This window comes from Gorilla gorilla, chromosome 2, assembly GCF_029281585.2.
Source record: "Gorilla gorilla gorilla isolate KB3781 chromosome 2, NHGRI_mGorGor1-v2.1_pri, whole genome shotgun sequence".
Taxonomy (NCBI): Eukaryota; Metazoa; Chordata; class Mammalia; order Primates; family Hominidae; genus Gorilla; species Gorilla gorilla.
The window spans coordinates 83324290-83338159 of record NC_086017.1 but is presented as its reverse complement, the minus strand read 5'-3'; the positions used below and the strand labels follow the sequence as shown (position 1 = coordinate 83338159).

At 44.8% G+C, this 13870-nt stretch overlaps 1 protein-coding gene across 5 annotated transcripts in view; it reads left to right on the top strand.

The window, feature by feature from the left end:
- Positions 1 to 13870, top strand: part of PDZRN3 (PDZ domain containing ring finger 3) — a 243765-nt gene that overhangs the window by 180688 nt on the left and 49207 nt on the right. Inside the window, exon 1 of one of the 5 annotated variants that reach the window (XM_055382997.2) lies at positions 10970 to 11327. The exons of the other annotated variants lie outside the window; for them this stretch is intronic. Within the exon in view, the coding sequence (XP_055238972.1) occupies positions 11259 to 11327 (69 nt within the window). The 5' untranslated portion in view covers positions 10970 to 11258. Of the gene's footprint in view, positions 1 to 10969; positions 11328 to 13870 lie in introns of those variants that run through there. 5 annotated transcript variants of the gene reach the window in all.

The following is a 13870-nucleotide window of genomic DNA, read 5'->3' as shown; positions in this document are numbered from 1 at the left end:
CCCATCATTCATTTGCCCTCAAGACCGCCATTCATGTGGACTCACCTTCCCTAGGCACCACAGCCCATGTACCTGCTTCATCTCTAGTCAGAGAGTTCTTTCTGCGTTTCCTCACGTGTGGCTCTGGCCTGGCTTGTTTTTCCCTATGTCTGTATTCCCTCCATCTTGCAACAACTAGCTCAGATTGTGCCTTTTCCACAAAGGCTGTAGTATCCACAGCAAACCAAAAAGCATGGCCCCAAGAGTTATATTGTAGTTACCCCATGGGGGTTATCAGGAGAAACCTTCCTTACTCCACCACTACCTCCGCTCTCTACAGCTGACTTCTCCTCTCCCCGTTTATGGTTTAGTCTTGTTTCCCAGGAGACATCATCAGCTGCTTGAGTATAGAGACAGGCTTTACAATTTTTCTGTATTCCCTGAGCTGGGACGATGTGTAGCACAGATGCTTGTTGATTAATCACGGTAATGAAGCTATTTATTGGTCATAAACCGTGGTGGGGTTTTTGTCTTCAAGAACTTGTTGCTTTCCTCTTAGAAGGAAGAGGCTGGCCACAGTCACCATTCTGTCCTAGACACTTAGCATAACATTCACCTGCTTAAATGAAAGGAGTAGGAGGACAGATGGACATGCCCTCAAGAAACTGGCACAGTGCAGATGGCAGCAAATCCTCTGGCAGAGCACCTGGGAGCTAGAGATCAATTCTGATGGACAAATTGGGGTGGGCTTTAATATGCATGGGATTGGAAGGGTGGAGCTCACATCTCAACAAGCACAAATGTATGTGTGGAAGGTATTCCAGGTAGGGCTAATGGGTCCAATAAAAGCATCATGGATTGAAAGGATTAGGGATGTCAGTCACAAAGCAGACCCAAGCATGGGGTCAGGGGCAGGATAGCAGGAGACAGATAGGAAAGGCTGATGAGACAGATGTGGGAAAGGTCACAGTGAGGCTGAAATTCAGTACCAATTGCACGTTCATTCCAGCCATGTTACATATGGTGGGATCAGAATTATGTGGCATAAAGATGAGCGCTTTTTAATTTTGAAATTGATGTGATTATTTTTATAGTAATTTTTAATACATAGCAAATGATGCTGATTTTACATTTACAGTGGGGATTAGATTTTATTTCAAAAGTACTTTAAGTAAAACCATGTGAGTAGCTTTAAAAAAAAAGCTGGACCAGGCTCAGTGGCCCATGCCTATAATTCCAGCACTTTGGGAGGCCAAGACAGGAACATCGCTTGAGGCCATGAGTTCAAGACCAGCCTGAGCAACAAAGTGAGACCCACCCCATCTCTACAAAAAATAAATAAAAAAATAGCCAGGCATAGTGGTGCCCATCTGTAGTCCCAGCTACTCAGGAGGCTGAGGCAGGAGGATAGCTTGAGCCCGAGAGTTCAATGCTGCAGTGAGCTATGATCGTACCACTGAACTCCAGCCTGGGTGACAAAGCAAGACGCTGTCCCGAAAAAAAAAAAAAAAAAAAGAGAAAAAGGAAAATAAATCAAGTTAATAGTAGTAGAGGCTGTAAGTCAAAAATCATGGTAGTTCCCTGCAGCCGGAGGTTTGGAATGCACAAATATGGAAGTGGGAAGACTCCATGTGGAAAGTCACCCAGGCCAGTGACTCCAAAGACTTGGGGATGGTTGGAGTTTGGCAACTGGGAAGCCATCTGCGAACTTAGAGCAGCTGTTGTCCTGGGGTGGCTGCAAGTCAGATGCACACAGCAGCTTCAGGAGGGTAGGGGGGTTTTGTGTGTTTTGTTTACCACTAAACAACAGTGTCTGGCTCATAGCAGGCGATCAATACGGAGGCGTGAATGAATAGGTGGAAGGTATGAGGTGAGGTTTTTATTTCCACCCATGACACTGACACCCACTGGGCTGGTGGTGGGGCGCGGCTGGGAGCAGCCGGATTCCCACGCCCCCACTTGAAGTGAGCTCATAGGAGACACAGCCTCCCTTCAGGTGAAGGAAGAAAAAAGGGAGGGAGGGAGGTAGGCTGCAGTCTCTGCCTATGATCTTTTACCAAGGCTCTTCTGTTTTATATTGTCCTTTATAAACAACACCACAGGGACCTAGGCACCTTAGTGTACTCCAGCTGAAAGTGGCCAGTGAAGAGGCCTGGGAGGAGCTGTGGCATGGGGGGACCACATACCCCATCTCAAGGGACAGCTTTACCCTGCTTCTGCTCATTTTTGTCACATGGGAATGCAAGGTCATATGTGCCACACACTATGAATTTTCAAAAGATGTAAAAAAAAAAAAATCCACACATTTTCAGACTGCTGCTGATTTTTTGAATTAGTGCCTAAGTTAAAATGTTAAAGACACCACAACAGCCCACTATAGAGTTTGTGACCTCTCACCTAATTCTTTTGTTTTAACTTAATGCCATCACATCTCCCTCGAGGATTTGTAACACCCAGTGTTCCTCGTAACATTTTTCCCAGCGTGTTATTCTAGTCATTTTTCTGAATCCACAATAACACAATTGGTGTCACGTTCACGTGCCCTGTAGCACCAGTTCTGAATCTCTCCCCTTTCTTCATCCTATCACTTGTTCTCCTTTTCTCTCCTTAGGGTCTCTCCCCTTGCAGCTAAGCCTGGCTTAAGCTACCTAGGACTTTGAAGCATGCAAAGGCCCGCCACCTGAATTCCTACAAATCCTGGCCTGATGCCCTCCCCACTTCCCCTCTGTCTCGAGTGTTCACCATCCATCTCCGTTTGTTTCTACCATCTGTCCTGCCTGGACTCCAGGCCTCAAATCTCTTTTCCTGCTGTCAGGTGGAACCCCATATCCAAGGGTTGAGGCAGGTCCTCCAGGAGCCCAGCAGGGAACCCCCAGGGTGGCTAGGAGCCTGGCCCAGATCACAGAGCCACAATGCCCACCACTGCCCCACCATGCCATTTAGAATGGAGCCTTTGATACATTGGACACATTCACATGGGCAAAGAGACTACCCATGGACCGTGATTGAGACCCTTCATATCCCCCAGACTCAGCAGGGACTTTGTGATCAGGCCATTTGGTAGCTGTAAGTATTAAAAGGAAACCTCATATCTAGAAGGAGATAGTCTCAGCAAGCCATGCCTTGTCCTGTTCAGCAGGCCAGTAATTTACAGACTCTGTATGTTGATCGGCATCCTCATGAGTACATTGTGTTTCCTGGATTGTTTTCTTTACCAGCCCCTGCCATTTCCCAGGAAGCCAGTTTTGAAAGCCTGTTTGCCCACCTCAGCATTCCTAATGAATATGTAAGGTCTTCCTTGCTTTGGGGTTACAAATTCTGGTCTCATTTCTGCCATTTGCAGGCTGTGTGCTCTTGGGCAAATTACTCTGCCTCCCTGAGCCCCAGTTCCTTCCTGGGTAAAATAGGGGTAAGAGAAATACTTTGTCCTGACCGTATCATCAGCAAGTGTCAAAGAACTCTTGGCTCAGTCTGTGATTGTTTTGTCGTCAAATTATGGTCCACAGGCCAAATCCAGCACACAGCCTCGTTTGGTAGTTTGCAATTAAGAATGTATTTTACTTTTTTTTTGGGGGGGGGGGACAGAGTCTCACTATGTCACCAGACTGAAGTGCAGTGGTACGATCTCAGCTCACAGCAACCTCCGCCTCCCAGGTTCAAGTGATCCTCCTGCCTCAGCCTCCCCACTAGCTGGGATTACAAGGCATGCTCCACCACACCCAACTAATTTTTGTATTTTTAGTAGAGACGAGGTTTCACCATGTTGGCCAGGATGGTCTCTATCTGCCGACCTCGTGATCTGCCCGCCTCGGCCTCCCAAAGTGCTGGGATTACAGGCGTGAGCCACCGCTCCCAGCCGTATTTTACATTTTTAAATGGTTGTTATATAAGTATCTATATACTCTTCTTGATTTTGCCTCTTGACCCACAAAGTGTAAAATATTTTCTGTCCTGTCCTTTCTAGAAAAAGTTTGCCGACCCCTGCACCGGAAAATGCTGGAAGGGCTTTCCGCCCCTGGTTTGTGGCTGTTCCTTTGGTTTAGTGCACACCCACAGACTGTGCTTCAATACCTTTCAAGGCTTTCTCTCTTTTCAGGAACCCTCCCCCTGGTCGGGGGATTGCCCCACTGTTAGTAGGGGAAACCAAGTTCCTAAGAGGCTGTGAATTTCCCACACTCTATGCAAGTTGTTCTGAGGGACTGGGCTGAGTTCACTCTCTACACTTCCCTGCCCCATCCCCGAGACACTCACTGTGCCAACTCACAGTTGTTCATTCCAAACAGTTAGCAAGGGCCTTTTGGAGGCTGGGTGTTGTCATAGGCATTTCAGGGGTTACAAAGATGACTTGCTCGGGAACCGCCCTCGGGAATTTCCAATCTAGTTGGGGAAATGGGGGTACCCATTTGTCGCTAGTGTCGGGAAATACAGTGTGTTCTGGGACCTCCAAGGAGTCAAGATGTCTCATGGGGCGTCTGTGAGGCCTCAGGCCCCTCAGCTTGGGCTGCATATTGTGACATCAAGGCCCATCAAATCTCCTTCCTGCTGGTGGCCTAGGGCAGGGATGCCTGTATTCTGGCCTCCCCATTCCCAGTTCCTGTGGCAGTTGCAGCAGCCTGTTTCCAGGTCTGTTGCATGACTTTCAGAGACTGATGCTCACTGGCCTGCGTGGGGTTTGGAGCTAGCCATGGTAGGCACACAGTAGGCTGCCCTCACCACCTGCCTTGCTCCCCTTCCCAGCAGGGCTCAGCATGCGCCTCTGTTCCATGTTATTGTAAAAACCGCAATTACTTTTGCACCAAACTAGTACTTCAAGTGAAACAGTGAGCCATCAGTCTCAGGCAGCCAGGATGTTCCTCGAGATCTCTGCAGCCCAAAGAAAATGCCCTCAAGACAGTGGCACCTCAATCAATTTGGCAAAGGAAAAATATTTTTTCATTCAAAAAAAAAATAAGAGTCTGGGCACGGTGGCTCATGCCTGTAATGTCAGCACTTCGGGAGGCTGAGGTGGGTGGATTATTTGAGGTCAGGAGTTCAAGACCAGCCTGGCCAATATGGTGAAACCCCACCTCTACTAAAAATACAAAAATTAGCTTGATGTGGTGGTGCATGCCTGTAGTCCCAGCTATTCAGAAGGCTGAGGTAAGAGAATCGCTTGAACCTGGGAGGTGGATGTTGCAGTGAGCCGAGATCACACCACTGCACTCCAGCCTGGGTGACAGAGTGAGACTCTGTTTCAAAAAATAAAATAAAATAAGATATGAGGGCCTAAGCAGATGTTCTGAGCTTACATAGCTTTTCAGAAACAAAAACTGCACTCACAGCTGCTGTTACGTATTTTTTACTTTGACATTTTTGTGTGTGCATTCTGACATCTTTGAAGTTGCTTTTTTTCTTGCTATGAAGACACAGTTTTCATCCACGTCTTACTCCTTGTTCAAGAACCAGTGGCCACTCACTAAATAGGGTTCAGACAAGCTGTTGAAAAGTCACTTTGACAAGGGTGAGGGTTCACGAGTGACTAAACCATTTCTTCAACAGATTGTGATTTGGGCTCTCTAGCCATGCATAGTATACAGGGCTCGTGGGAGCAACTGTCCTACCAAAGGCACAAAAAGCGATTCTTTTAGGTCTACAGCCTTGACCTTCTTGTAAGAGCCAACTTCTTTGTTCATGTCAGACACTATAGTCCATCTGCTCACTACTGTACTCCCAAAGCCCAGAAAAGTGGCTGGTGCCAAGCAGGCCCTCAATATGTATCTGATGCTGAATTTATTCATCAGATATTTATGGAACATCAGAGGAGGAAGTTGGTGGGCATATACCGCTGACTGAGGCCTGGTTCTTGCACTGGAAGAGTGCTCTCCAGGGAAGAACAGAGGGATGCAAACAGAAAGTGACCATCCGTGTGAATCGTGCCATAAGGAGGCACCTGGGAAAGTGTGCAGGGCACTGAGGAGGGTGGGACAGAGGAGGTGAGACTTAAGGGGCACCCTGAAGGTGATGGAGTTGAGCATTCCAGGCAGAGGTCATGGCCTATGTGTAGACGTGGAGGTGTGAAGGAACCTGACCCAGTTCATTCAGCACTGCCAGAAAACAGCACGCATGTCCAGAGGACACAGATGAGGCTGGGCAGACTAAGAGAAGTTGGGTCCATGCACATGAGAAACTGGGCTGTGTCTTGAGCTTGATGGGTTTATTGGCTGTGTGTGTATTGTTAAGGACTATTCTAGCCCGGCGAACAGTAGTAACTGAAGGGAGAGTGGGGTTCCACCCAGGAAGAAGACAAGTTAGTGAATCTGTGTGATCCAGAAGAAAGATGGAAAGATCCCCAGGAAAGAAGAGCCAGCGGGGCAGGTCTGAGAGATTTGAGAGAGGAAGAATCTATCCCATGACTGGCCGGTGCCTAACAAAGGGATGCCATTGCTCCACACAGACCTGTTTCCTCCTCAGTCCTGCCATCTCACTTCTTTTTGACATGACTCTTCCAGAAGTCTATATGGCTGGACTGGAAGTTCATAGCATGGTGAGACCTGTGCTCATCATTACAATAGAGAAAACAAGGTTGTATTTCAGGTATCAGGCAAATAGACAATCCAATCAGTATGCTGAAAATAATATGCTTGAATTAGATAGCTTATTCAGCAATTAAATAAATATAAGTTCATGTCTACATCTGCTGACTGTCTGTAGCACCCTGATGACTTATGGAAGTTCAAAGAACGATTATGAGGGATATTCCCTGGGCACTTTAAGCCCTTTGTGTATATGCCTTGTCTATCTGTTTGTCTCATTGTGTGTTCCTTGGTGACCCCTCTTTGCACTTTATTTTTAATTTCCATGAAGGCAGGAAGAGGCAGGCGTCTGATGGTGCAGAGCACCCGAGAAGAGTGCCTTGTGCTCTGGTGAGCTTATTAGGCACTTTCCAGTGATGTGATTACTAACTTGAAAAAGACGTTAAGCATCTTCATCAAACAATGTGTGCCTTTGTGTGGCCAGTAGTTTTTTCATTTTTACTGGGACAGCTGTTCTCTCAAAAACAGTTCTATTATAAACAACTTGCAATCACTAACAGACTTTCTTTGCCCTTACACTGCCTCTGGGATGAGCTTTACTAAATGGTAGGGTGTGTATCATCAAAGAGGTGAACCTCCTTTTTTACACAATTGTGTGTTCCTTACTATAGGAAAGCAACATTTTGAAAATAAAACACCATTCTAAATGTGCTAGATGATTTTCCAAAGTAAAGGGTACTTTAAATTAGAAAAAAAAAAAATCACTTTGGTATGTCTTGTTTTAGGCATAATGGGTGCATGAGTGTTTTCCATTTTTTATTCCAAATAACACATATTAATCATAAGAATGGAAACTCAACCATGAGTCGAATTTGTATTAGTATCCTTTCCATTCCTCTCCGCCTCCTGCAGTGTGAGGCTCTTAGACACCAGACTCACCAAAGTACCCTTGTAAGGCAGCTGTTCTAAAAGTGAGGCCCAGGCACCCCTGGGGGTCCAGCACACTTGTTTCTGGAGATCTGTGAGGTCAAAAACATTTTCGTAAAAATAGCAAGATGTTATACTGTCATTCTTTTATGAGCATGTAGTACAGTGGAGTTTTCTAGTGGTTACATGACATATCACAAGCATTTGAATTCAGAAGAAAATGTGAAAATCTAGCTGTCTTCAATTACACTAGCCCTGAAAGAGCTTTTGGAAGATGTAAAACTATGCTTTCCTTCTCAAAAACTTCTGTTTTGGAAAATATAGTCATTTCATAAAAATGTTATTTATATTATTATGTAATGGGTTTGTTATTGCTATTTTAAAATGAATTAATGAATAAATTTAAAATTTCTGATTATTTCTAATATGATAAATATTGCTGAATATAACCCATATAAACAACAGTCCTTGAGGTTCTCAGTAATTTTTTTTTTTTTTTTTTTGAGACAGAGTCTTTCTCTGTCACCAGGCTGGAGTACAGTGGGCACCATCTTGGCTAACTGCAACCTCCACCTCCCGGGTTCAAGCAATTACCCTGCCTCAGCCTCCCAAGTACCTGGGACTACAGGTGTGTGCCACCACACCTGGCTAATTTTTTGCATTTTAGTAGAGACAGGGTTTCACCATGTTGGCCAGGATGGTCTCCATCTCCTGACCTCGTGATCCGCCCACCTCAGCCTCCCAAAGTGCTGGGATTACAGGCATGAGCCACTGCACCCGGCCGGTTCTCAGTAATTTTTAAGAGTGAAAGAGTTCCTAAGGCCAAAATGTTAGAGAACCACTGCTCAGAAATTCAGTGCCATATGTAGTAAAACTGTCCCAGCTTGTTATTGAGATTGGGAAACTTTCTAACAAAGAGTAAAAGGATGTGTAAAATTTCCCTAATCATGTAGCTTAGGCCCATTTCGACTTTTATTTGTGGATGTGCAGGAAAAAGTTGAAGGACTACTTTGAAACCACAGAATCTTATGAAAAACATAACTTAAAGGCCCTCAACTTTGGGGGAGGAGAGCCAACCGTGATTGCAAGCCTTTTTTTGTGGGGACACCCAAGCACACTTTGTTTTCCTCTCCCTGCTGGTACTTGCCAATTGTGCTGTGACTGGTGGGTCTGTGAGACCGCACAGGTCATCCTTCATCTCTTCATGCAGTGAGTATGTTTTCCTGAGCACCTTCACGGGGCCTGGGCTGGTAGAAATTCAGACCCAGTCCCTGTCCTCAGGAAGCCAAAAGGCTTGCACAAGGAAACAGTCAGCAAACACATAAGCGTTAAGTGAACAGAATCATTACTGATTTTGGAAAGCGATGCAAAGGAAATGAACGGGGTGATACGACACAGTACTTTGGAAGATCTGAAAGTAAATTCATACAAGATACCTGGCAAAGGCTTTTCTAAGGAGGCTTCATTTGAGCGGAGATGGGGATAGGGGGTTGGAAGGAAGGAGAAAGGGAAGAGCGGTTCCAGCAGAGGGACCTGCAGAGGCCCTGCAGAAGGGCATGGCTTGCTGGCGGTGTGGTGACCACCAGAGTGGGTGAGCAATGATGCGTATGAGACATTGATGGACAAAGGTGAGATTTTACAGAGCATTATAGGCGCTGGTGAAGAATTTGGGTTTCAATCCAAGAGTGATGGGAAGTGATCTGAGGGCTTTTCAGCAAACGGTGGAGTCATCCCTTTCTGCGTTGTAAAGACCAGCCTGGCAACTGTGTAGGGATGAACTAGGGGAGAGAAGCAACTGGTGAGTAGGCAGGAGAGGAGGCAGAGAGCACCCAGGAGGCTCTGGGCATCATCAGGTGAGAATCCATGGTGTGCAAGGGCAATAGGCAGAATGGACAGGTTTGAGATCTAATTTGGGGTCGAACAGACCAGACTCACTGATGGACCAAGGGTGGGGATGAGGCAAGGAGAGTGAAGAAATATGACCTCTGTTTTTTATTAGAGCTGCTTTTGTTTTCTCAAATCATTGCAACAAAACTCTGCAAGGTAGTTAGCATCATACCTATTATTTAGAGATTAAGAGACCAAAGTGCCAATAACGTGCTCATGGGTCAATAGGGCCCTGCGCAGCATCAAAACAAGTCAGCAATTATTGCAGCTGCCCCGCCCCATCTGTGGCTTCCTTTCCCTGGTGGCATGTTCCAGTTTACTGCTCCGGTCCAGGCAGTGACACCAGGTGAGGGCCTGGAAGGAAGGCTCCTCACCCTCCAGCAAGTCAGGGCTGTTAACTGGTGTGAGCCAAGTCACTGTGCCTCGTCTTCGGTGTCTGAGAAATGGGTCCAGAGGCATCTGCTGGCCATCAGCCCAAGTGGGATTTTATTGGGACTGGTTTATTCACGTCTCAGGTGTGTCTCGGCTCCCTGAGAAAGGGAGCATTATTCTTCAGGCCCCATGGCACGTCTCAGCAAGGGACGTGGGAGTCCTCCTCAGAGACAGTTAAACCTTTGTAAAATGAAACCTTTGTAAAATGGTGAAGGCTCTGGAAGCAATTGTGAGAATTTTAAACATCGACCATTTTCGTTGAGAAAAAGGTACCTGTGCATTTCGTTCAGGCAATGGGGCAATCATTTATTTAAAAACAAAGTTTTTAGAAAAGGTGTCAGGCTTACTCAGCAGGACAGAGGCTGAAGAAGGAGAGAAGCAAGGCAGCAAGAACCAAAATTCTTAAATGTTGTCTGTTCTCACCTCCCAGGTATAATCTGGCAGCTCTCTGCTTTCTTCACACACAACTTGGGGCACAGCTTCAGAGGTCTAGGCAGGTATGGAACATCAGATACAGATCCGTAGTAACCAGTGACAGTCAGCCCAGCCATATCATCTCTGAAATATCTGCAGCATCTATATGGCTGAGGGGATGGCATGAAGCTGACTGCTTCTCTTCCTTCCAGTTAGTTGGGCAGCCCTTCAACAAATAACTTTCTGCTTTTGGAATTGAAAATGCATTTGGGGAATGATTATCTGCTTTCTCACCTGTAGGGCAGCCTCTCTCCTTATAACCCCTAGCTACTTTGCATACTCATGGATATGTCCTGCAATTTAAATTTTTATATTTTATTCATATGTGGAGTATTTTCCCTGCAACTTTGTAAAGCACTAAATATTATATGAACATTACTCAAAACATGTCCTTTCCATAAAGTCCGTTTATATGCCATCATTATCTGCAGCATTAAATACATTTTATATCATCAGAAATTTTATGATATATTTAAAAGTGAATTTCTACTTAGCCGAAACACATTAGGGATTATCCTAAGAGACCTTGCTAAAAATGCAGTCATGTTTATTTGTACCTGCCAGAAAATAGCTTGCAAAATTGTTAGTGTCTTTTATTATTCCCTACCACTGGAGCACTTGCTTGTTAATTAGAGAAATTTCAACTGTCATAGTTGGCAATTATAGCTTCTGTATCATTGTCTGTTATGAATAGTCAATGAGAGCTGATTAATATGCATGAGCAGCAGTATATATAGCGTGTGCATTGGACCACAATCCAGCTGCCAGAGTCACTCAGAGGAGGGAGTGGTGTGCGTGTATGTCTGTGTGTATGTGTGTGTGTGTGCACGCGCGTGCATGCATGCATGCTGCGAGGGGAGGAAGGGAAGCGTGGAAGGGGGGAGAGAGTTGTTGTCTAGCCTCTGAGAGCAGCGCCAATGTGAAGCGTTGCAGTCGCCTGACTCACCTGAGGCTCTCCAAGGATACCTTCAATGCCTGCACTGTAAGGGAGCTGCTTTTCCCGGGTGCTGGCGAGAACGGAAGCCTTCCTTTGACGTTTTTCTAAACATGGGATGCAGTCTGTGCAGCCTGCAGAAGCAAGAGGAGCAGTACAAATTACTCTATGAAGTTTGTCAGGTAACACCCTGCATTTTATTCCGTAGAAGTGCATAGGCACCCACCTGGCCAAGTGTAACTTCTGGGAAAGGTAGTGGGGATTTTTATGTGTGTTTTTGTGCATATTTTGTGTTCTGAAAGACGCAGCCTTTCTGACTTTTTTGTGTATTTTCTCTTAAGTCTGTTATAAAATTTTCCATCCAGTGGCACTTTGGTGCCTGCATTTGAAAATATAAATAGATGTTGATGGTCATAAAATGTGTTTCAAGCAGTCTTGTCACAAGGCTTCTTCACAACTGACCTCTCTCCAGAGTGTCAAACTCAAAGGGTCAAAGAGTGGTCATGCACCCTTTGAACAAGTTAGAGAAGACATGGATGATGATTAATGCTAGCAAGGTTTTGTCTGTGGTTACAAATAGTTATAAGGTGCTCCTTTCAGTACAGCCCAAGCCCTCTGCTGACTTGGTTCTTTTAGCAATTCTTGTAGTGGGACATATGGTTCAAATTGGTACTTCTCACTTGCCATTTCTGTACCTCTGTCTGTGAAATTTTTAAGAACTTCAAAAGCAAGTGACTTGATCTTGGGTGCTGTCATTCACATCAGATGACTTGTATCTTCTGAGTCATTGTGAGCAACATGAAAATTTCAGTTGAGATGAAATGGGATATTTACGATACAACCCAGAGAATTTATCTTACATCTTTGTCAAATGTTTTATTTTTAAATATTCAAGTCCTACTCTCAACTAGGAGGTTTAATACTGCTGTTGGTAACCTACCTTGGCAGGTAAGGATTTTCTCCTAAAATCATTCTTCAAATGTGTCTTGGCAGTAATAAAAAAAAAATAATCCAGCTAAGGTTTTCTTTTTAGATAAGCACTTTAATTAAAAGAAGGTTGTTATAGCAAGTGAGAAACAAAGGGTGTGTGTTTCTTGATTTATAACAATCAATGGCATATTAATATATTTTTTAAAGAGCCAGAGTTTTTAAAAAAGAATTTGATTTGAGTGTCATTTTTTGCTTAGGCCACCAGGGGGTGATACGCTTAAAGAGACACAGGGAGACGCGGCAAAAGGTGGGTTGGCTGCCTCTCTGGACAAAACCTAAAGATAAAATGACCCTGGGTGAACAAAAAGTATCTCTCTGTCTGTCTGCCTTCCCCACTGAGACAGAGAGAGGGTCAAAACAAACCTTTTGAGGCTTGGTACTCTCCTTAGGCAAGGGGTATATGTCTTACAAAAAAAAAGCATCTTAAATAAGTCTTGGGAATAAATACATTTCCGACCTGTGACTTCACACTCAGGACTTCACTGGACTTAAGTCCTTTTCAAAGCATTTGGGAGACATGTTGGAGATCTCGGGCAAAAGCGCTGTCACCACTGGCGATCTGGCCCCCATCCCTTGTGTGATCATGTGGTGAGTTGTAGTCCTCAGTTTGCCAAGTTATCCCACTCAGTGAGCTGGGGAGTTCTCAGTGAGTCCAGCACGCAGGCAGGAAACAAGTGGAACAGCAGACGCCGCCATTTGGGCAAGGTGGTTGTGTTACAGACTTTTGACGCTATATTCAAAATAGCTCAACATAGTAAGTGAAAAGGTAGTTTTTAAAATTTGCCTTTTAAAAATGTTTTGCTTTTTACCATCAATGCACATAAAATATCATTCAGCAGTCACAGTTGTGGATGTATTAATTACACTGGCACCCTCCAAAAAGTAACTCTACTACATCTCTGGCAAATCTAAGTGAACCTGTCTTTTATTCTTCTGTATCATTTGTGCTCAGTCCCCCCAGCCCCACCCCCAAACACACACACACAACTGCCCCCAAAAGAGGGAGCCTGGATTCTGTTGTTTGTTTTTTACTAGGTGAATTTATGTGGAAATATTTCTGGCTGAAGCATTGCTCAGTAAATTGCTGATAAATGACTTCCATCTGGAATATACTTGGTCAGCAATTTAGGAAGCCATGCAGATTTATTTTCAAGAAACTCAAACTACTTTTCAGACCCATTACCCTTGTGCCAACTAAGTAAAATCCCCCCTGCTCCTATTCTTTGGGAGTCCTGAACCGTAGCATAAAGGAATTCACAAAACACTTGCAGGAATTAATAATTGCATTCTCACTCTTATTATGCAAAGCCTTATTAGAGCAGAGAAATTAAGGTTTCCATAAATTACAGTTCCAGAAGGTCCGGTGCGTCTGGCTTCAGTAAGCCCTCATAACAGCAGCACAAAGAGGATCAAATATTCCAGGGCTCAGACTTTATCCTTTCCTCATCCAGAGATAATTCAAAGAGATGCTCTTCATTAGGGCCATTGGCAAGCTGCCTACAATTTCTTTTTGGGGGCTGCTGTGAGCTTAATGATGCAGAACAATGGCTTTGCCTCTTGTTGCACACATACCTCATTGTACCTTTAATCACATTAGAAAAACAACACCACCACATAAAGTTGCCTGGTCATTAAAGGGCATTGCAAAGAGTGCAGACGCATCAGTGATTGGGGCCATGCATTAAAAGATGCACCAAGACATTTAGGGACACTCAAACACTTCTATAGGGAGGAA